General features: G+C 37.9%; 1 protein-coding gene across 2 annotated transcripts in view; it reads left to right on the top strand.

Annotated features, from left to right (window-relative positions):
* Positions 1-15,341, top strand: part of LOC127872699 (uncharacterized protein C5orf34 homolog) — a 32,039-nt gene that overhangs the window by 2,340 nt on the left and 14,358 nt on the right. For both annotated transcript variants that reach the window (XM_052416031.1, XM_052416030.1), the window contains exons 2-8: positions 1,772-1,921; positions 4,397-4,481; positions 4,817-4,871; positions 5,323-6,289; positions 6,646-6,883; positions 10,437-10,554; positions 11,264-11,419. In XM_052416031.1, the coding sequence (XP_052271991.1) occupies positions 1,780-1,921; positions 4,397-4,481; positions 4,817-4,871; positions 5,323-6,289; positions 6,646-6,883; positions 10,437-10,554; positions 11,264-11,419 (1,761 nt within the window). In that variant the 5' untranslated portion in view covers positions 1,772-1,779. The remainder of the gene's footprint in view (positions 1-1,771; positions 1,922-4,396; positions 4,482-4,816; positions 4,872-5,322; positions 6,290-6,645; positions 6,884-10,436; positions 10,555-11,263; positions 11,420-15,341) is intronic.

Below are 15,341 nucleotides of genomic sequence, written 5' to 3' on the forward strand. Positions count from 1 at the left end.
AGCAGTGTTTGGAACAGAATCTACCAAAATGCAAACGTCCGGGTAATGTAAACACTGACAGACAATGTTAGTAGTGAATAATTCAGTACTTCCTGGTGTTAACCATGTTAACATCGACTTTAAGCAAATATTTTGGTATGAATCTATTACTTGGAAACCAATTTGTGTTGAGATGAATTTTTTTTGTGGTCACAATTTGCGATGTGTATCGCCAATATTAGAGACGTGGACGCCGGAATGTTTATAAAGCGTAAACAAATGGATTTGTCGTAATTGGATACAATGCCCTTTAGGTAAAACTAGTACTGTACCGTACCGGCGAAAAACATTGCTATCAGATTTTTTCCGCTGACCAAAAAAATGTTAGGGTTGGGGGTAAAAAATAGGGTCGGTCAGGTTCCCTGAACCAAGACATTTTTTTTTTGCCAAACTGAAAATTCAATTAGCTGTATACTTATGTGATCTAATTAAAAATGATCATGTAGGAACTTTGAGAAAAATGAAGATGGGCCCTCCGGTTTTAAGGCCTAAGTAATTTTTGAATAATTAAAAGACCACCTCAAAATATGTTGGTCTTGTCCGTCGTACCAACAGTTTGTGGGAAGTCTGGTACTGTCATCTTAAAAGATGCTAAACATGATCAATTTACATTATTTATTGAACAATTCCGTGCGAAGTAGTACAAATAAGACAAGGATTAGTGGAAAAGGACTGGAACTTGTCCTACAGTCAAGTGCCTCAAAATATTATTTTCGTTTCCTGACCAGGTTAAATAATAACAAATATTTGAAAAACTGTTCTCATGACAAAGTCTTTACAAAATCTTTAGGAAGCCAGGCTAGAATATATAATGTATCTTGACATTATCAGAATATATAATGTATCTTGACATTATCATGGTCAAGTAAGAATCTTGATTAAGTGAGGTCAAAATATAGGTCACAATGTCAAATCTTATTAAACAAACTTGTTTCCACTCTTGAATAGAGCCCTTATAATCGTAATGAAGCATTTTCACAAAAAAACAAGGCCTTGTTTTAATCTGGGCAAAGTGGGGTAAATCTTAAAAAATAATAAACACTTTTACATGTAGCTGTGTGATGGTTTGTGTGCAATCTGTCATTTTTATGCTCCCAATAAAAATTTTGGGGGGAGCATATAGTTGCCGCTTTGTCTGTCCGTGCGTGTGTCCGTCCGTGCACAAATTTTTGTCCGGGCTATTTCTCAACAATTAATGACCGTAATTCAATTAAACTTTATGGGAAGCTTCACTACCAGGAGGTGTGCATATTATCAGCTGGTTCTGGGCAGATGATTTTTCACAGAGTAATGGCCCTTTGAAATTTTCCATTAACTGTACATATTGTGCAATTCTTGTCTCCCCAACTTCTGACTGGAATTCAATGAAGCTTTATGCGAAGCTTAACTACCTTTAGGAGATGCGCATGTTATTTATGCGTTCTGGTTAGATGATTTATTCAGAGAGTTATGGCCCTTTGAAATTTTTAAATTGCTAAACCATCCATCGTATTGTTTTGTACAAAGTTATGCCCCTCAAGACGTTTTCTTTTATCTGAATATATAGTGCAATATTGTGACAAAAAAAAACTTTGGGGAGCATCACCCATCTCCAACGGTTTCTTGTTGTTAAAATTCTTAACAAAATTTGATCATGTGAATCTTGCAATCCAATTTGATTACATAACCTATTTTCTTAACTATAAAAATCTGAAAAAAAAGCTGCCTAAAAAAGAGAATCCAACACTTTCAGTTATCATCATGCCAGTGCGTCCGACAATGATGGTGCTGTACAGCAATGATGCTACGGAGGTGAGATACTCTGACGGATCACGTTTGCACGTCCTTCCCTGCGGTTCATCATTCACACATCACTGCATGCAAGATGCTCACCCTGTACATGGTATGTTTATACTGTTATAATATTTAACAATATAAGTCTTAACTAGAAATGGCGCGGCAGAGGCCGACGCGTATCCCCACGCCGAATGTTTGACCTAGATGTGCCCCAGGGTTGGTAATGGGGCCATGCATAGCTGAGATTGACCGTATTGTCATAAGAGAAGTTCATCATCAATTAGAAGTGAATTGGTGTAGAAATGAAGAAGTTATAGTAAAAGGCAATTTTGGGTGGGTGTGACATATGTGGGCAGGGCGCCCCAGGGTTGGTAATTGTGCCATGCATAGTTGAGATTGACCGTATTGTCATAAGAGAAGTTCATTATCAATTTGAAGTGAATCGGTGTAGAAATGAAGAAATTATAGTAAAAGGCAATTTTGGGCGGGTGTGGTCTATGTGGGCGGGGCCCCAGGGTTGGTAATGGGGCCATGCATAGTTGAGATTGACCGTATTGTCATAAGAGAGGTTCAGTATCAATTTGAAGTGAATCGGTGTAGAAATGAAGAAATTATAGTAAAAGGCAATTTTGGGTGGGTGTGGTCTTTGTGGGGGGGGGGGGGGGGGGGCGCCCCAGGGTTGGTAATGGGGCCATGCATAGTTGAGATTGACTGTATTGTCATAAGAGAAGTTCAATATCAATTTGAAGTGAATCGGTGTAGAAATGAAGAAATTATAGTAAAGGCAATTTTGGGTGGGTGTGGTCTATGTGGGCGGGGCCCCAGGGTTGGTTATGGGGCCATGCATAGTTGAGATTGACCCTAATGTCACTAGAAATGGCGCGGCAGAGGCCGACGCGTATCCCCACGCCGAATGTTTGACCTAGGTGTGCCCCAGGGTTGGTAATGGGGCCATGCATAGCTGAGATTGACCGTATTGTCATAAGAGAAGTTCATCATCAATTAGAAGTGAATTGGTGTAGAAATGAAGAAGTTATAGTAAAAGGCAATTTTGGGTGGGTGTGACATATGTGGGCAGGGCGCCCCAGGGTTGGTAATTGTGCCATGCATAGTTGAGATTGACCGTATTGTCATAAGAGAAGTTCAGTATCAATTTGAAGTGAATCGGTGTAGAAATGAAGAAATTATAGTAAAAGGCAATTTTGGGCGGGTGTTGTCTATGTGGGCGGGGCCCCAGGGTTGGTAATGGGGCCATGCATAGTTGAGATTGACCGTATTGTCATAAGAGAGGTTCAGTATCAATTTGAAGTGAATCGGTGTAGAAATGAAGAAATTATAGTAAAAGGCAATTTTGGGTGGGTGTGGTCTATGTGGGCGGGGCGCCCCAGGGTTGGTAATGGGGCCATGCATAGTTGAGATTGACTGTATTGTCATAAGAGAAGTTCAATATCAATTTGAAGTGAATCGGTGTAGAAATGAAGAAATTATAGTAAAGGCAATTTTGGGTGGGTGTGGTCTATGTGGGCGGGGCCCCAGGGTTGGTTATGGGGCCATGCATAGTTGAGATTGACCCTAATGTCATAAGGGAAGTTCAGTATCAATTTGAAGTGAATCCGTGTAGAAATAAAAAAGTTAAAGTAAATGGAATTTTTTGGTGGGTGTGGCCTATGTGGGCGGGCGCCCCAGGGTTGGGATTGGGGCCATGCATAGTTGAGATTGACCCTAATGTCATAACAAAAGTTCAGTATCAATTTGAAGTGAATCCGTGTAGAAATGAAAAAATTATAGTAAATGGAAATTTTTGGTGGGTGTGGCCTATGTGGGCGGGGCGCCCCAGGGTTGGGAATGGGGCCATGCATGGTTGAGATTGACCGTATTGTCATAAGAGAGGTCCAGTATCAATTTGAAGTGAATCGGTGTAGAAATAAAGAAGTAAATGTAAAATAACCTAAAAAAATGAGTGATAATTTCTGACGCGGCCCCACCCCAACCGCTATAACTTTTGACCCAGGGGTCAGATCAAAATTCCAAATAGTGCAGGGTCGCACATATGCTCATAGCTACCATGTGTGTAAGTTTCAAGGTTCTAGTGCTTTTAGTGTAGGAGGAGATAGTGGCCAGGACGGACGGACGGACGGACAGACGGACGGACGGCGGAGATAACCACAATATCCCCACCTTTTTTTCAAAAAGCGTGGGGATAACAATTGTATTTTTGCTTTGTTTCAGCTTTGTAGTACATGTATTAGTCAGTAAAGGACTGTTACGCCTAATATGAATAGACAGTTTTCAAGGCAGTTTGTACACACATATTCAGAAAAATTATATTCAATGCTAAACTAATGAACATTTTGTTTGCATATTATTCAATGTGATAATGGTCATAAAGAACGCTGTTATGTAAAAAACAAATTCCTTTTTAATTTAATACATTTTAATATCCATCTTTGTGAAGGTTTATGGACACTCTTGTTCCAATTCAATGTCAAGAAGCTTAAAGTTAAAAGCCATAAAATGGCTGTTCGTATTAGTATTTTTTATATTTACTGTAAAAGTAAAAAATGTAACAATTGAATTTCAGGGATGAAATCTGTGCAACAAAGATGTCAGTATGCCACTAGTCAATTTAAAGACTCGTTATTAGCTGCGCTGGATTTTAGAAACAGGTAAACACATTATTGTCCAAATGATGATGTTTTATTACATGTATATCTGGAAGTAATAATAATTTCAGTCTTGAGGCTAACTTTTGAGAGCTCTTGCCCGAATTTTAATGTGAAAATGTGCTTCTTGTGTGACTACCGATATAGGTATTTAAAATATTTACTTGCTTGACTTTCATTTTAATTGCCCCAGATTTCGCACAAGTTGGTTAGTGTGATGTTTCTTCATCTCGATATTTGTATTCCAGTATTGTGAAGTACTTATGACTTCCAAAATAAAATAAATAGGAAAAAGGAGTAACTATTCAATAATTTTAGCAATCAAAATTGTGTTGCAGGTTTGCAGAACGCCCGTTTCTGTGTCAGGAATTGTTGGAACAAGATCACATTGTGGTAAGTTGCCCAGTTGTTTTGAAGGCCAACATCTGTCTGTGATTTTTATTAACAGGTATTGAATATGTTAATCAAGGTTTTCTCTCTGATCACACTCCGAGGCAGGACATTTTGATTTTCCCTTATTGGCCCTTCAGTCTATCCACCCTTCAAATATTTGTATTTTCTTTGGATAAAAAAATGAAAATGCACTGATACTAAAAAATGTTCTATGGATTGAATGCTTTTCCAAGTATAAAAACAAGGTTAAACTGGGTAAGGTCATGACCTTAAAGTAATGATGTCACATCACAGTGAAGCAAGGAAATTGATGGATTATCTTAATTTGTAAACAGTACTTTATTTCAAGAGAAACCTTATAATGTTATAAAACTTGTGTTCCAATCCTGTTGCATGCATTATGCAAATTAAGAGGTTAAGACTTACTAAATCATATTTCCTATGAACACAGGACCTGTACGCAAACATTCGTGAGATAGCCTGGCCTAAAGAAGTGACAGAAGAATGCACAGAGGTTTGCCAAGATGGGAGTGTGGCGATAACCTCAAAGGACGAATTCGCAAGTTTAGTACTCTCCCCTCATCGACAAGATTTCACCATCTGCTACCTGTCCCACCTCAGTGACGATAAAAAGAAAGTTGGAAAAGGAATTGGAGCGCGTAAGAAGGTCGATGAGTTAAATACTGGAAAGATAAATGAACTAGAAGGTCATACACATGTGAAAAACTGTGTTGTAAAAGCTGAGAAAACAGAGATTGAAGGACGTTACATTGATATAAATCCTAAGCATAGATCTCTCACACCAGATATTGTGAAGCAGAATATTCAAATTGGTGAGGGGTTAAATCTTTCACCGATAACTCAAGCAAGTTGCGCAGACAGTCCACAGTCCCTGAGTGCTGGAAGTGGTAGTCCGTTTACGCTGCATAACGCCTCAACCGATGATAATGCGAAGTTCAGGCCATTTTCTACTCCGACGGAGGGCCTAGAACAAAGGGCTAGTGGGGATTACTATGAGGGAAGTTTTCTGTGTGAGCAGTTTGGCACGAAACCTCTAAAGGCTGGCATCAAAACGAGTCATGAAAACAAAATTGAGAACCGTAGCACAGAGTCGGCTGCTTTACCTCAGAAACATGATCCCATATCAGTTCCATGTTGGGTTGAGGATCAACGTAAACATAGAGGCATGTCACTTCAGGATAATGTTTGCTTTGAATGGGCTCTGATGACAGGGTTGAAGGAAACGGGGGCGGAGACAGGATTGAACCAAAAGACGGTGGACTGTAGTTCAAAGACGAGACATCGCTACACTTGGCTGACACGACACGTTTCGTGTGACGAGTGCCCAGCATATTTTAGAAACACAGTCAAAATGGCAAAAGATCTGGCAGAAAAGGGCGTTCAGAAAGTTTTATCAGGTATGTATAATTGTGTATGGTACTGTCTTTAATTTTCATTTTACCAAGTTTTAAAAATGTTGAAAATCATGGTTAAATGATTAGGGTATTGCATGGGGGCCAGTGTAAGCAGATAATATTGATAAAATAGAACATAAAAGTACATCGTGTTGTCTACAACATATATCATTTAATAAATCAGGGCAACCCCCCCAAACTCATTTTTTTTCTGAAGCCATATTAACTGTAGAACTTCAAGTTTTATAAATTATCATTTTGTCTGTTTTATGATGTTTCAAGAAGACAAAAAATCCTTTATTTGTAGCCAACTGCAAATTTTGAGGATGTCAAAAAAGATCTTTACATTTATTTTTCAGATAAAAATGGAAGTCTCTTGAATAAGCAGTTTGACCCGACATCCCTTCGAAAGATCAATCGCAAGGAGTGCTGCATGTCTTTGGTTCCAGATCCCTTGCCACTTTCCTGCCCCGGGCAACATTTGCACAAGGTCTTCGGGAAAAATGTGTACGATGATGGCAAAAATCCTGCTGAAGACCCTTCAACTCTGTCCCAGGGACGTCTCAAAGTGATCCTCATTGATGGCGTCATTTACAGGTTGGTGTTGTCTTTCAAGACTTAATTTGAAGTACTGGGTAGTGTCTCTTTAAGTAATGTCAAATAATTTAGTGATGCGCCTTTCATATGAGGTGCTTTTGATGATTTTTAACCCTTTGCATGCTGGGAAATTTGTCGTCTGCTAAAATGTCATCTGCTGAATTTCTAAAATCAGCATTTTCTTCGATTTTTTTCAAAGAATACTATCAGAATGGATCCAAACTGTTTGCAAAGGCCTTCAAAATTCGGTTCCAGCACTGAAAGGGTTAAAACAACAGTGTAGTTTCATTAAACATTGTGTTTATATAAACGCAATCTATGCAAGTATATCATTCATGCACTTCAGAGTATTATTATCTCTTTCAGTGCTGGAACTGAATTTTGAAGGCCTTTGCAAACAGTTTGGATTCAGATGAGACGCCACAGAATGTGGCATCTCATCAGGATCCAAACTGTTTGCTATTCTGATAGTATTCTTTGATATTTATGCCCCCCTTCGAAGAAGAGGGGGTAAATTGCTTTGCTCATGTCGGTCGGTCTGTCGGTCCGTCCACTAGGTGGTTGTCAGACGATAACTCAAGAACGCTTGGGCCTAGGATCATGAAACTTTATTGGTACATTGATCATGACTCGCAGATGACCCCTATTGATTTTGAGGTCACAAGGTCAAAGGTCAAGGTCACGGTGACCCGAAATAGTAAAATGGTTTTTGAATGATAACTCAAGAACGCATACGCCTAGGATCATGAAACTTTATGGGTAGATTGATCATGACTCGCAGATGACCCCTAGTGATTTTGAGGTCACTAGGTCAAAGGTCAAGGTCACGGTGACCCGAAATAGTAAAATGGTTTCCGGATGATAACTGAAGAACGCATACGCCTAGGATCATGAAACTTCATGGGTAGATTGATCATGACTCGCAGATAACCCCTATTGATTTTGAGGTCACTAGGTCAAATGTCAAGGTCACGGTGACCCGAAATAGTAAAATGGTTTCCGGATGATAACTCATGAATGCATACGCCTAGGATCATGAAACTTCATGGGTAGATTGATCATGACTCGCAGATAACCCCTATTGATTTTGAGGTCACTAGGTCAAAGGTCAAGGTCACGGTGACCCGAAATAGTAAAATGGTTTTCGGATGATAACGCAAGAACGCATATGCCTAGGATCATGAAACTTCACAGGTAGATTGATCATGACTCGCAGATGACACCTATTGATTTTGAGGTCACAAGGTCAAAGGTCCAGGTCACGGTGACCCGAAATAGTAAAATGATTTTCGGTTGATAACCTCAAGAACGCTTTTGCCTAGGATCATGACACTTCATATGTACATTGATCGTGACTCACAGATGACCCCTATTGATTTTCAGATCACTAGTTTTTTTAAGAAATAGCTAATTTTAGAAATTCAGCAGACAACATTTTAGCAGACGACAAATTTCCCAGCATGCAAAGGGTTATAGACCTTTTTATGTCATCCAATCAGATGTTGCAATTTGAACCACATGGCTTTCCAATATTTCACCATATAGGATGAACATGCGTCTGATATATTCTGTATGTGGACCTTCCAGGTTTGAAAATTCATTTCGGATCATTCCTGAGCCAATTTAGCATGTATCCTGCACAAAGAGTACATAATGGTGAAACCAGACTAATTGCAGAGCTACCAAAATATGGCTTAAAAATAAATATGATTGAAATAATTTAGAAACAACTTTCTTCATAAATAAGTATTCTCACAGGGCTTATTTCTCAAGAAACACTGTGTTTGCAGCTACATGTAACGTCACTCAATGTTAATAAATGAGTGGACCTGACCTTGTAATAAATAGTTGACTTGGCTAATGCAATTAAATGTTACTCAAAGCATGAAATAGATGTAATAAAAATATAATTTTACAGCATTGTGTACAGTACTTTTATATATTTGTACACAGCGTGCATACACACATTTGGCACGCCAATTGCCCCTCAAAATTTAGATTGTCAGCTTTGTTCTTGTACAAATATGCATGTATAGCTGTATTGTACAAAATGCTGTTAAATAACCTAATAATATTCCCTAAATTTTGTGCATGTAAGTGTTGATTAGTTTAATTTAAACACATACATGGTAGTCTCCCTTTGATTGTGTGCCATACAATTGTGGGAATTCTACACAGAGTTGTCCTTTTAAATTGTGCAGTATTAGTGTTGAAGTAATTTTTGTGGAATGATGTAACTGCACTTTTTGTTAAATTCCCTTATGGTTATATAAAGTGATACATCCTTAATATCATAAATTTACATCAGTAACATGTTTAAATGTATGTATTTCACAATCATCAGAGCTTCGTCCATTTTATTTCTGTTTTTGCTAACAAAGCACTGCACAACATATTTATGGCGAGCTTTTGGGATCACCGTTTGTCTCCCATTTGAGTAGTGTTCTGAGAAAACTGGGAATAATGCATGTGCGTAAAGTGTCGTCCCAGATTAGCCTGTGTAGTCCGCACAGGCTAATCAGGAAAGACACTTTCCGCTTTTGTGACATTTTTCATTTAAATAAAATCTCTTCTTAGCAAAAATCCAATTTAGGCGGAAAGTGTCGTCCCTGATGAGCCTGTGCGGACTGCACAGGCGAATCTGGGACGACACTTTACGCACATACATTATGCCCAGTTTTCTAATAACTCTACTCATGTGTCGTAGGTCATTCCACGCCTGTTGTTTGTCCTCAACATTTACCTTGTGAACACTCAAGTGGTAACATTAATTGCCCAATCTTCATGAAACTTGGTAACATCATTGGCCTCAATAATATCTTGGCAGAGTTCAAACTTGGTAACATCATTAGCCTTAATAATATCTTGGCAGAGTTCAAACTGGGTAACAAACATGAGTCTGCTTGTTTTTTTTAGAGGTCACAGTTATTGCCGAATCTTCTTGTACATTTCTCAGAATGTTTGTCCAAATTATATCTTGGCTGAGTTTGAAAAATACTCCCGGTCCATTGGAAAACATCGCCACCATAGGGTGGGTCAGTTTTCTTATCTGACTCTTGAAATCTTGTGAACAGTCTAAAAGTCAAATTTTTTACCCGTTGATCACGAAAGTTGCTCAAAACATTTGTTCTGATGATATATGCCAACTTTTAAAATGGTTCCAGTCTGTTGAAAAATATTGCAGCCATGGACTGGGGAAGCTTTCCTTATATAACTACAGTATAACATTTTGAACATCCTAGAGGTCACGTTTATTTCCCAATCTTCATAAAAAATTCTACATTTTTTTTATTTAAATGATATATAAACCGGTCAGTTGAAAAACACAGCCATGAGGCGGCATGGTTGTTTTCCTATAAAGATAGAGTGAAACTTTGTTAACACTCTTCTAGTCACATTTTTTGCCCAGACTTGCTGATCATTTGTTCTAAGCAGACATTTTGTTGAACCCTTCTACCGACAGCTTTATAGATGGCTACTTAAAGTATGTGCCTGTCTAAACTGTTACTCAATTATTGGACTATTTCAATATCACCCTTTATTTCTATACCAGGATTGTGAGGCTACAAACAACCAAGATTGTGGAAGTGTACCCAGGGGATGGCAGTGTGCTTGTATCGCAGGGCATGACTGGCCAGTTCTTCCAACATATTATAGCGCATGGGAACAAGGTCAGTATATCATGAGAATTATTGACCAGGGCAGCATTTCATAAACGATCGTACGACAATTTAAACTTACGAGAGAAATTTGTAATCTTAATAAGTAGACGAACTAGCTCGCCATGCTCATCAATTATATACCGCGCTTGAGATGCCAATGTAATTAATTAAGTACTGAAAATTTTTAATCAAACGATATGGACTTAAGCAATAAATCTTCGAAAAATGTATCGTATCGTAAATGTGCACTACGATGTTTATTGAAACGGTCCCCTATTCTTCCAAAACTCATGGAAATAACTGTTGGTTTGTTAGTGTGAAATTATTCTATGACTCTTCCTCTGTATCAAGAAGTGCACTTGGTACATGTTAACTGCTTTATTCTGATAGGCCTGTCCTTGAAAAGTGTGAGCAGGTTGAGGGACCTATGTAGTTTGACTGAAATACTGATAAAATATTGCAAAAATAAATGCAACAGCCATGAACAAACAAAACTTCCATGTAACCAGGATGTGATTTTTTCTCCATTTAGCCAATTTGATCCCTTTAAGTGTCAAAATAATTTTACCAATAATTATTTACTTTCCCTGGATGTTTATGCAACTGAAAAGTTTCATTGAATACTTAAATGGTTGAGGGTAATGGAATTTTCCTCCACTCAGGTTGTGTCTTAAATCACACCCTGATGTAAGAAAATTGCCACCACATTCATTTTCAGTTGGAAGAACGCACCTACTCTCTTAAAGCGCCCCCTGTGACCTCTGCGGGCAGCAAGTACTGCGTGCGGTCCCTGATCCAGCGTGCCAACAGGTTTCTTGCACATGTGAGACAAGAGGACAACATGCCTGCGTCACTTGGACTATGCTGTTGGAAGGTACATAAGACGTTAATATAACTAAATGTAAACGTTTTTGGGCTAAAATAATTTTGGTTTCCTTCATATCCAAAATAAGTCTTTCAAATAAGAATGAAATATTTAGTTAGAATTTTTTTTTAAATACAATTGAGTGTTGCTCTGTCCGCACAGGCTAATCAGGGACGACACTGTCTGCTTTTATGATATTTTCTGTTTAAAGGAAGTCTCATTTTAGCAAAAAATCTAGTTTAGGCCGAATGTGCTGTCCCTGATTAGCCTGTGCGGTCTGCACAGGCTAATCCTGGGCGACACTTTACACTCATGCATTAAACCCCTTTTTCACAGAGGATAGCCCAATTATATATGATTACATGATGGGCTGTGTGAATAAATAAGGTACAGTTGCACAACAATGGTAAAAAATCCACTTAAATCACAGAAATTCAATTTTGCTGGTAATTAAAAATTGCTGAACATTTGTATAACATTCAGATTTATCTGGGTTGTGTTGCTAATACATATATGAATAAGTCACTATTTAAGTTGGTACAATATGTGTTGCTGATATTTAGCTAGTAGACTATATCATGATTTAAAGAACATCTGCAAAAGTATTTGCTCTGTCAGTATTTTTACAAAATTAATTAAATATCTACATGTGAAGTATGGTGTACTCCCAGGGCTTTTTTTCTTTATTTGGGAAAAGGGACTGGCCTTTCATTTTGTGGGGATATTTATCCACACAACTGGAAAAGGGGAAGACATTTTCCAAAGTAAGCTTGAAATTTGGGGAAAATTGCATGATTTTTAAGAAATTGCCTGAAGGTAATGGGTCTTTACAAGGTCCTTGCTAAAGAAAGAAAAAAGTCCTGGCCTTAACGAAATTTTACAGATTTTTTTGGCTTCATCTTTTAACAGCAACTAATTGACAACTCATCACAGTGTAAAGTTTAGAAAGCAGCTTTGCACAAATTTTTTATTTTGTTGTTGGTGCACTTTTATGAGCAGTATAGTTTCAGTATGCATTTCTATGATCTCGTAATTGCGAAGCCATTCATGAATATGGCATTATTTTACATTTGTGATTCTGAATTGAAAGGAATTTTATTTAGACATAATCTAGGCAAAACTTTTTGAATCTTAATTGTTTCATTTTATTTTTACATTGCTTCTGTCTGTTGTAAGTAATGATTTTTGCCTTGTGCAACAATTAGCAACTTCAGTGCCTTCAGTATGTTGATTTTTGTATTGAGATTACTAGGTAATGTTAAATTAAGGATAAGTTAAGTTGGCAAATCATAGAAAACCTAAACCACAAATCAATGAGTTTGCATTCAACATTTACATATGCCTCGTGTGCTATAATACCTTATCAAGTTATGTACTTTAATGGCTTTTGTAAAAAGAGGGAAATTTATGGAAACCACAAAACAAATCAAAAGACGTCATGAAATAAACAAAAGGTAAAATTGACTACAAATATTCAAACATCATCAAACACGTGGTAATGGTTATTTTTGCAAAACATTATTTTTATACTGCGAGTTGTGGATGTGTTTAACAAGGTGGAAAAGGGCAGAGTTGTTTGCCACGGTTTGATATTTTATTGTGAATGGGTAAATTTAATGCACTCCCAGATGTGCATTCAAGATTGCAGTTGTCCATCTGTATGTTTGTTTTTGTATATACAATGTATTCGTCAGCGTTTGTGTTTTCACCGACAATGCGATAGTACGATGGCGACAATGCACCAGTATGATGGCGACAATGCGATAATACGATGGCGACAACGCGATAGTATGATGGTGACAATGCGATAGTCATATCGTACTGTCGCCATCGTATCATCGCATTGTCGCCATTGTACTATGGCATTGTCGCCATCGTATTATCGCGTTGTCGTACTGTCGTCATCGCATTATCGCCATCATGCAATCACACTGTCGCCATCTGTCGCACTGTTTTCATCGTATTATCCCACTATCGCATTGTTGCCATCGTACTATCGCTTTGTCGCCATCGTATTGTTGCACTTTCGTCATCGTATTATCGCATTGTCGCCATCGTACTATCGCACTGTCGCCATCGTATTGTCGCACTGTCGCCATCGTACTATCGCATTGTCGCCATCGTACTACCGCGTTGTCGCCATCGTACTATGGCATTGTCGCCATAGTACTATTGGGTTGTCATCATCGTACTATCACATTGTGGCCATCGCACTATCGCATTGTCGCTCTCTGGATTTTAATGTGTAACCACGATGGCACTAACGGTATTCCGTACCTTTAGTTGTTGATGATCTTTTTTTTCTGCCTCGAAAATGTTAGGCTGAATTATGGAGGGTTTGTTTTCCGCTATGGAAGAACCCCTCATAATCGGGGTGGGGCATTTTGCTCAAACTTTAACAGTTAAATGACCTGTATGCGGAAGTAATCCTTTAAACATGATTTTTTTTCTATGACAAGTTTATTTTTATTTAAGGTACTTATTCCTTATGTCCACTGTAGTATTAGTCAAAACATGTGTTTTAGTATCAGTGTAAGTGACACATTTTTGTATAAAACAAGATCACATATCACGTTATCATACCACTACATGGAAATCTGCTTCTTATATATTTTTATATCACGTCTACATAAAGTTGTTATATCAGTTTATGTTTGAAGGTAGGTCATATTACTATGAATCAACTATACAGTACGGTAATCATTTTTAGCTCGAATATTATATATGAAATATAAATAGTGGAGCTATCCTACTCACCCCGGCGTGAGCGTCTGCGTTAGGGTTAGTGTCTGCGTTAGCATGCAAATGTTAAAGTTTTCGTACTACCCCAAATATTGTCTTTGTCCCTTGACATATTGCTTTCATATTTTGCATACTTGTTAACCAACATGACTCCAACCTATAAACAATAGCAGACAACTCTATCAAGCATTTTGTCATAATTATGGCCCCCTTTCCACTTAGAATATGCAGCAAATGTTAAAGTTTGCGTACTGCCTCAACTATTTTCAATGTCCCTTTACATATTGCTTTCATATTTTGCATACTTGTTAACCATCATGACCCCAACCCATAAACAAGAGCAGACAACTCTATCAAGCATTTTGTCATAATTATGGCCCCTTTTCTACTTAGAATATGCAGCAAATGTTAAAGTTTGCGTACTTCCCCAACTATTTTCAATGTCCCTTGACATATTGCTTTCATATTTTGCATACTTGTTAACCATCATGGCCCCAACCTATAAACAAGAGCATTTTGACATAATAATGACCCTTTTTACACTTAGATAATTGAACATTTTGCTTTAATTGCCATAACTTCTTTATTTATGATCACATTTTATGATTACTTCGACAAAACAAACTTACCCGAATACCACAATGGATTCCATCCAAACAATACCCCACGCCCCTACCCAGAATCCCTTCCCCCCCCCCCCCCACCCCCCCCCCCCAATTTTTTTTTAACATCATCTTATAAATTACCACACCCCACATTATACCCCCCTCTCACCCCCCCTACCCCCCCACCCCCAATTTTTTTTTCCTTTTTTTATTTTTGAAAGATTGTCTAATAAATTATTGAATATGAACAATTTCCCCATGATGGCTGATGTTATCCTGTCAAGCACTCGAATAGTCGAGCGCGCTGTCCTCTGACAGCTCTTGTTGGTAAAAATAATCACATTCAACAAAACAAATAATTTGGTACCACATGTTATATATTTTAGTCTCAAATAACAGCAAAAACAGCCAAAACATATTTTACACATATCAAAGGGACCGTCAACCGCGATTGACGAAAAAAGAAAAGATCTCAAATACCGTATTTTTTACAATTATTAGTTTATATTGATAAAAATATCACGACTGGTATATTACATTACTTGAAAAAGTTCATATTTTCAGTATATTCGGTAATAAAATTT

Source organism: Dreissena polymorpha, chromosome 3 (assembly GCF_020536995.1).
Source record: "Dreissena polymorpha isolate Duluth1 chromosome 3, UMN_Dpol_1.0, whole genome shotgun sequence".
In the NCBI taxonomy this organism is placed as follows: Eukaryota; Metazoa; Mollusca; class Bivalvia; order Myida; family Dreissenidae; genus Dreissena; species Dreissena polymorpha.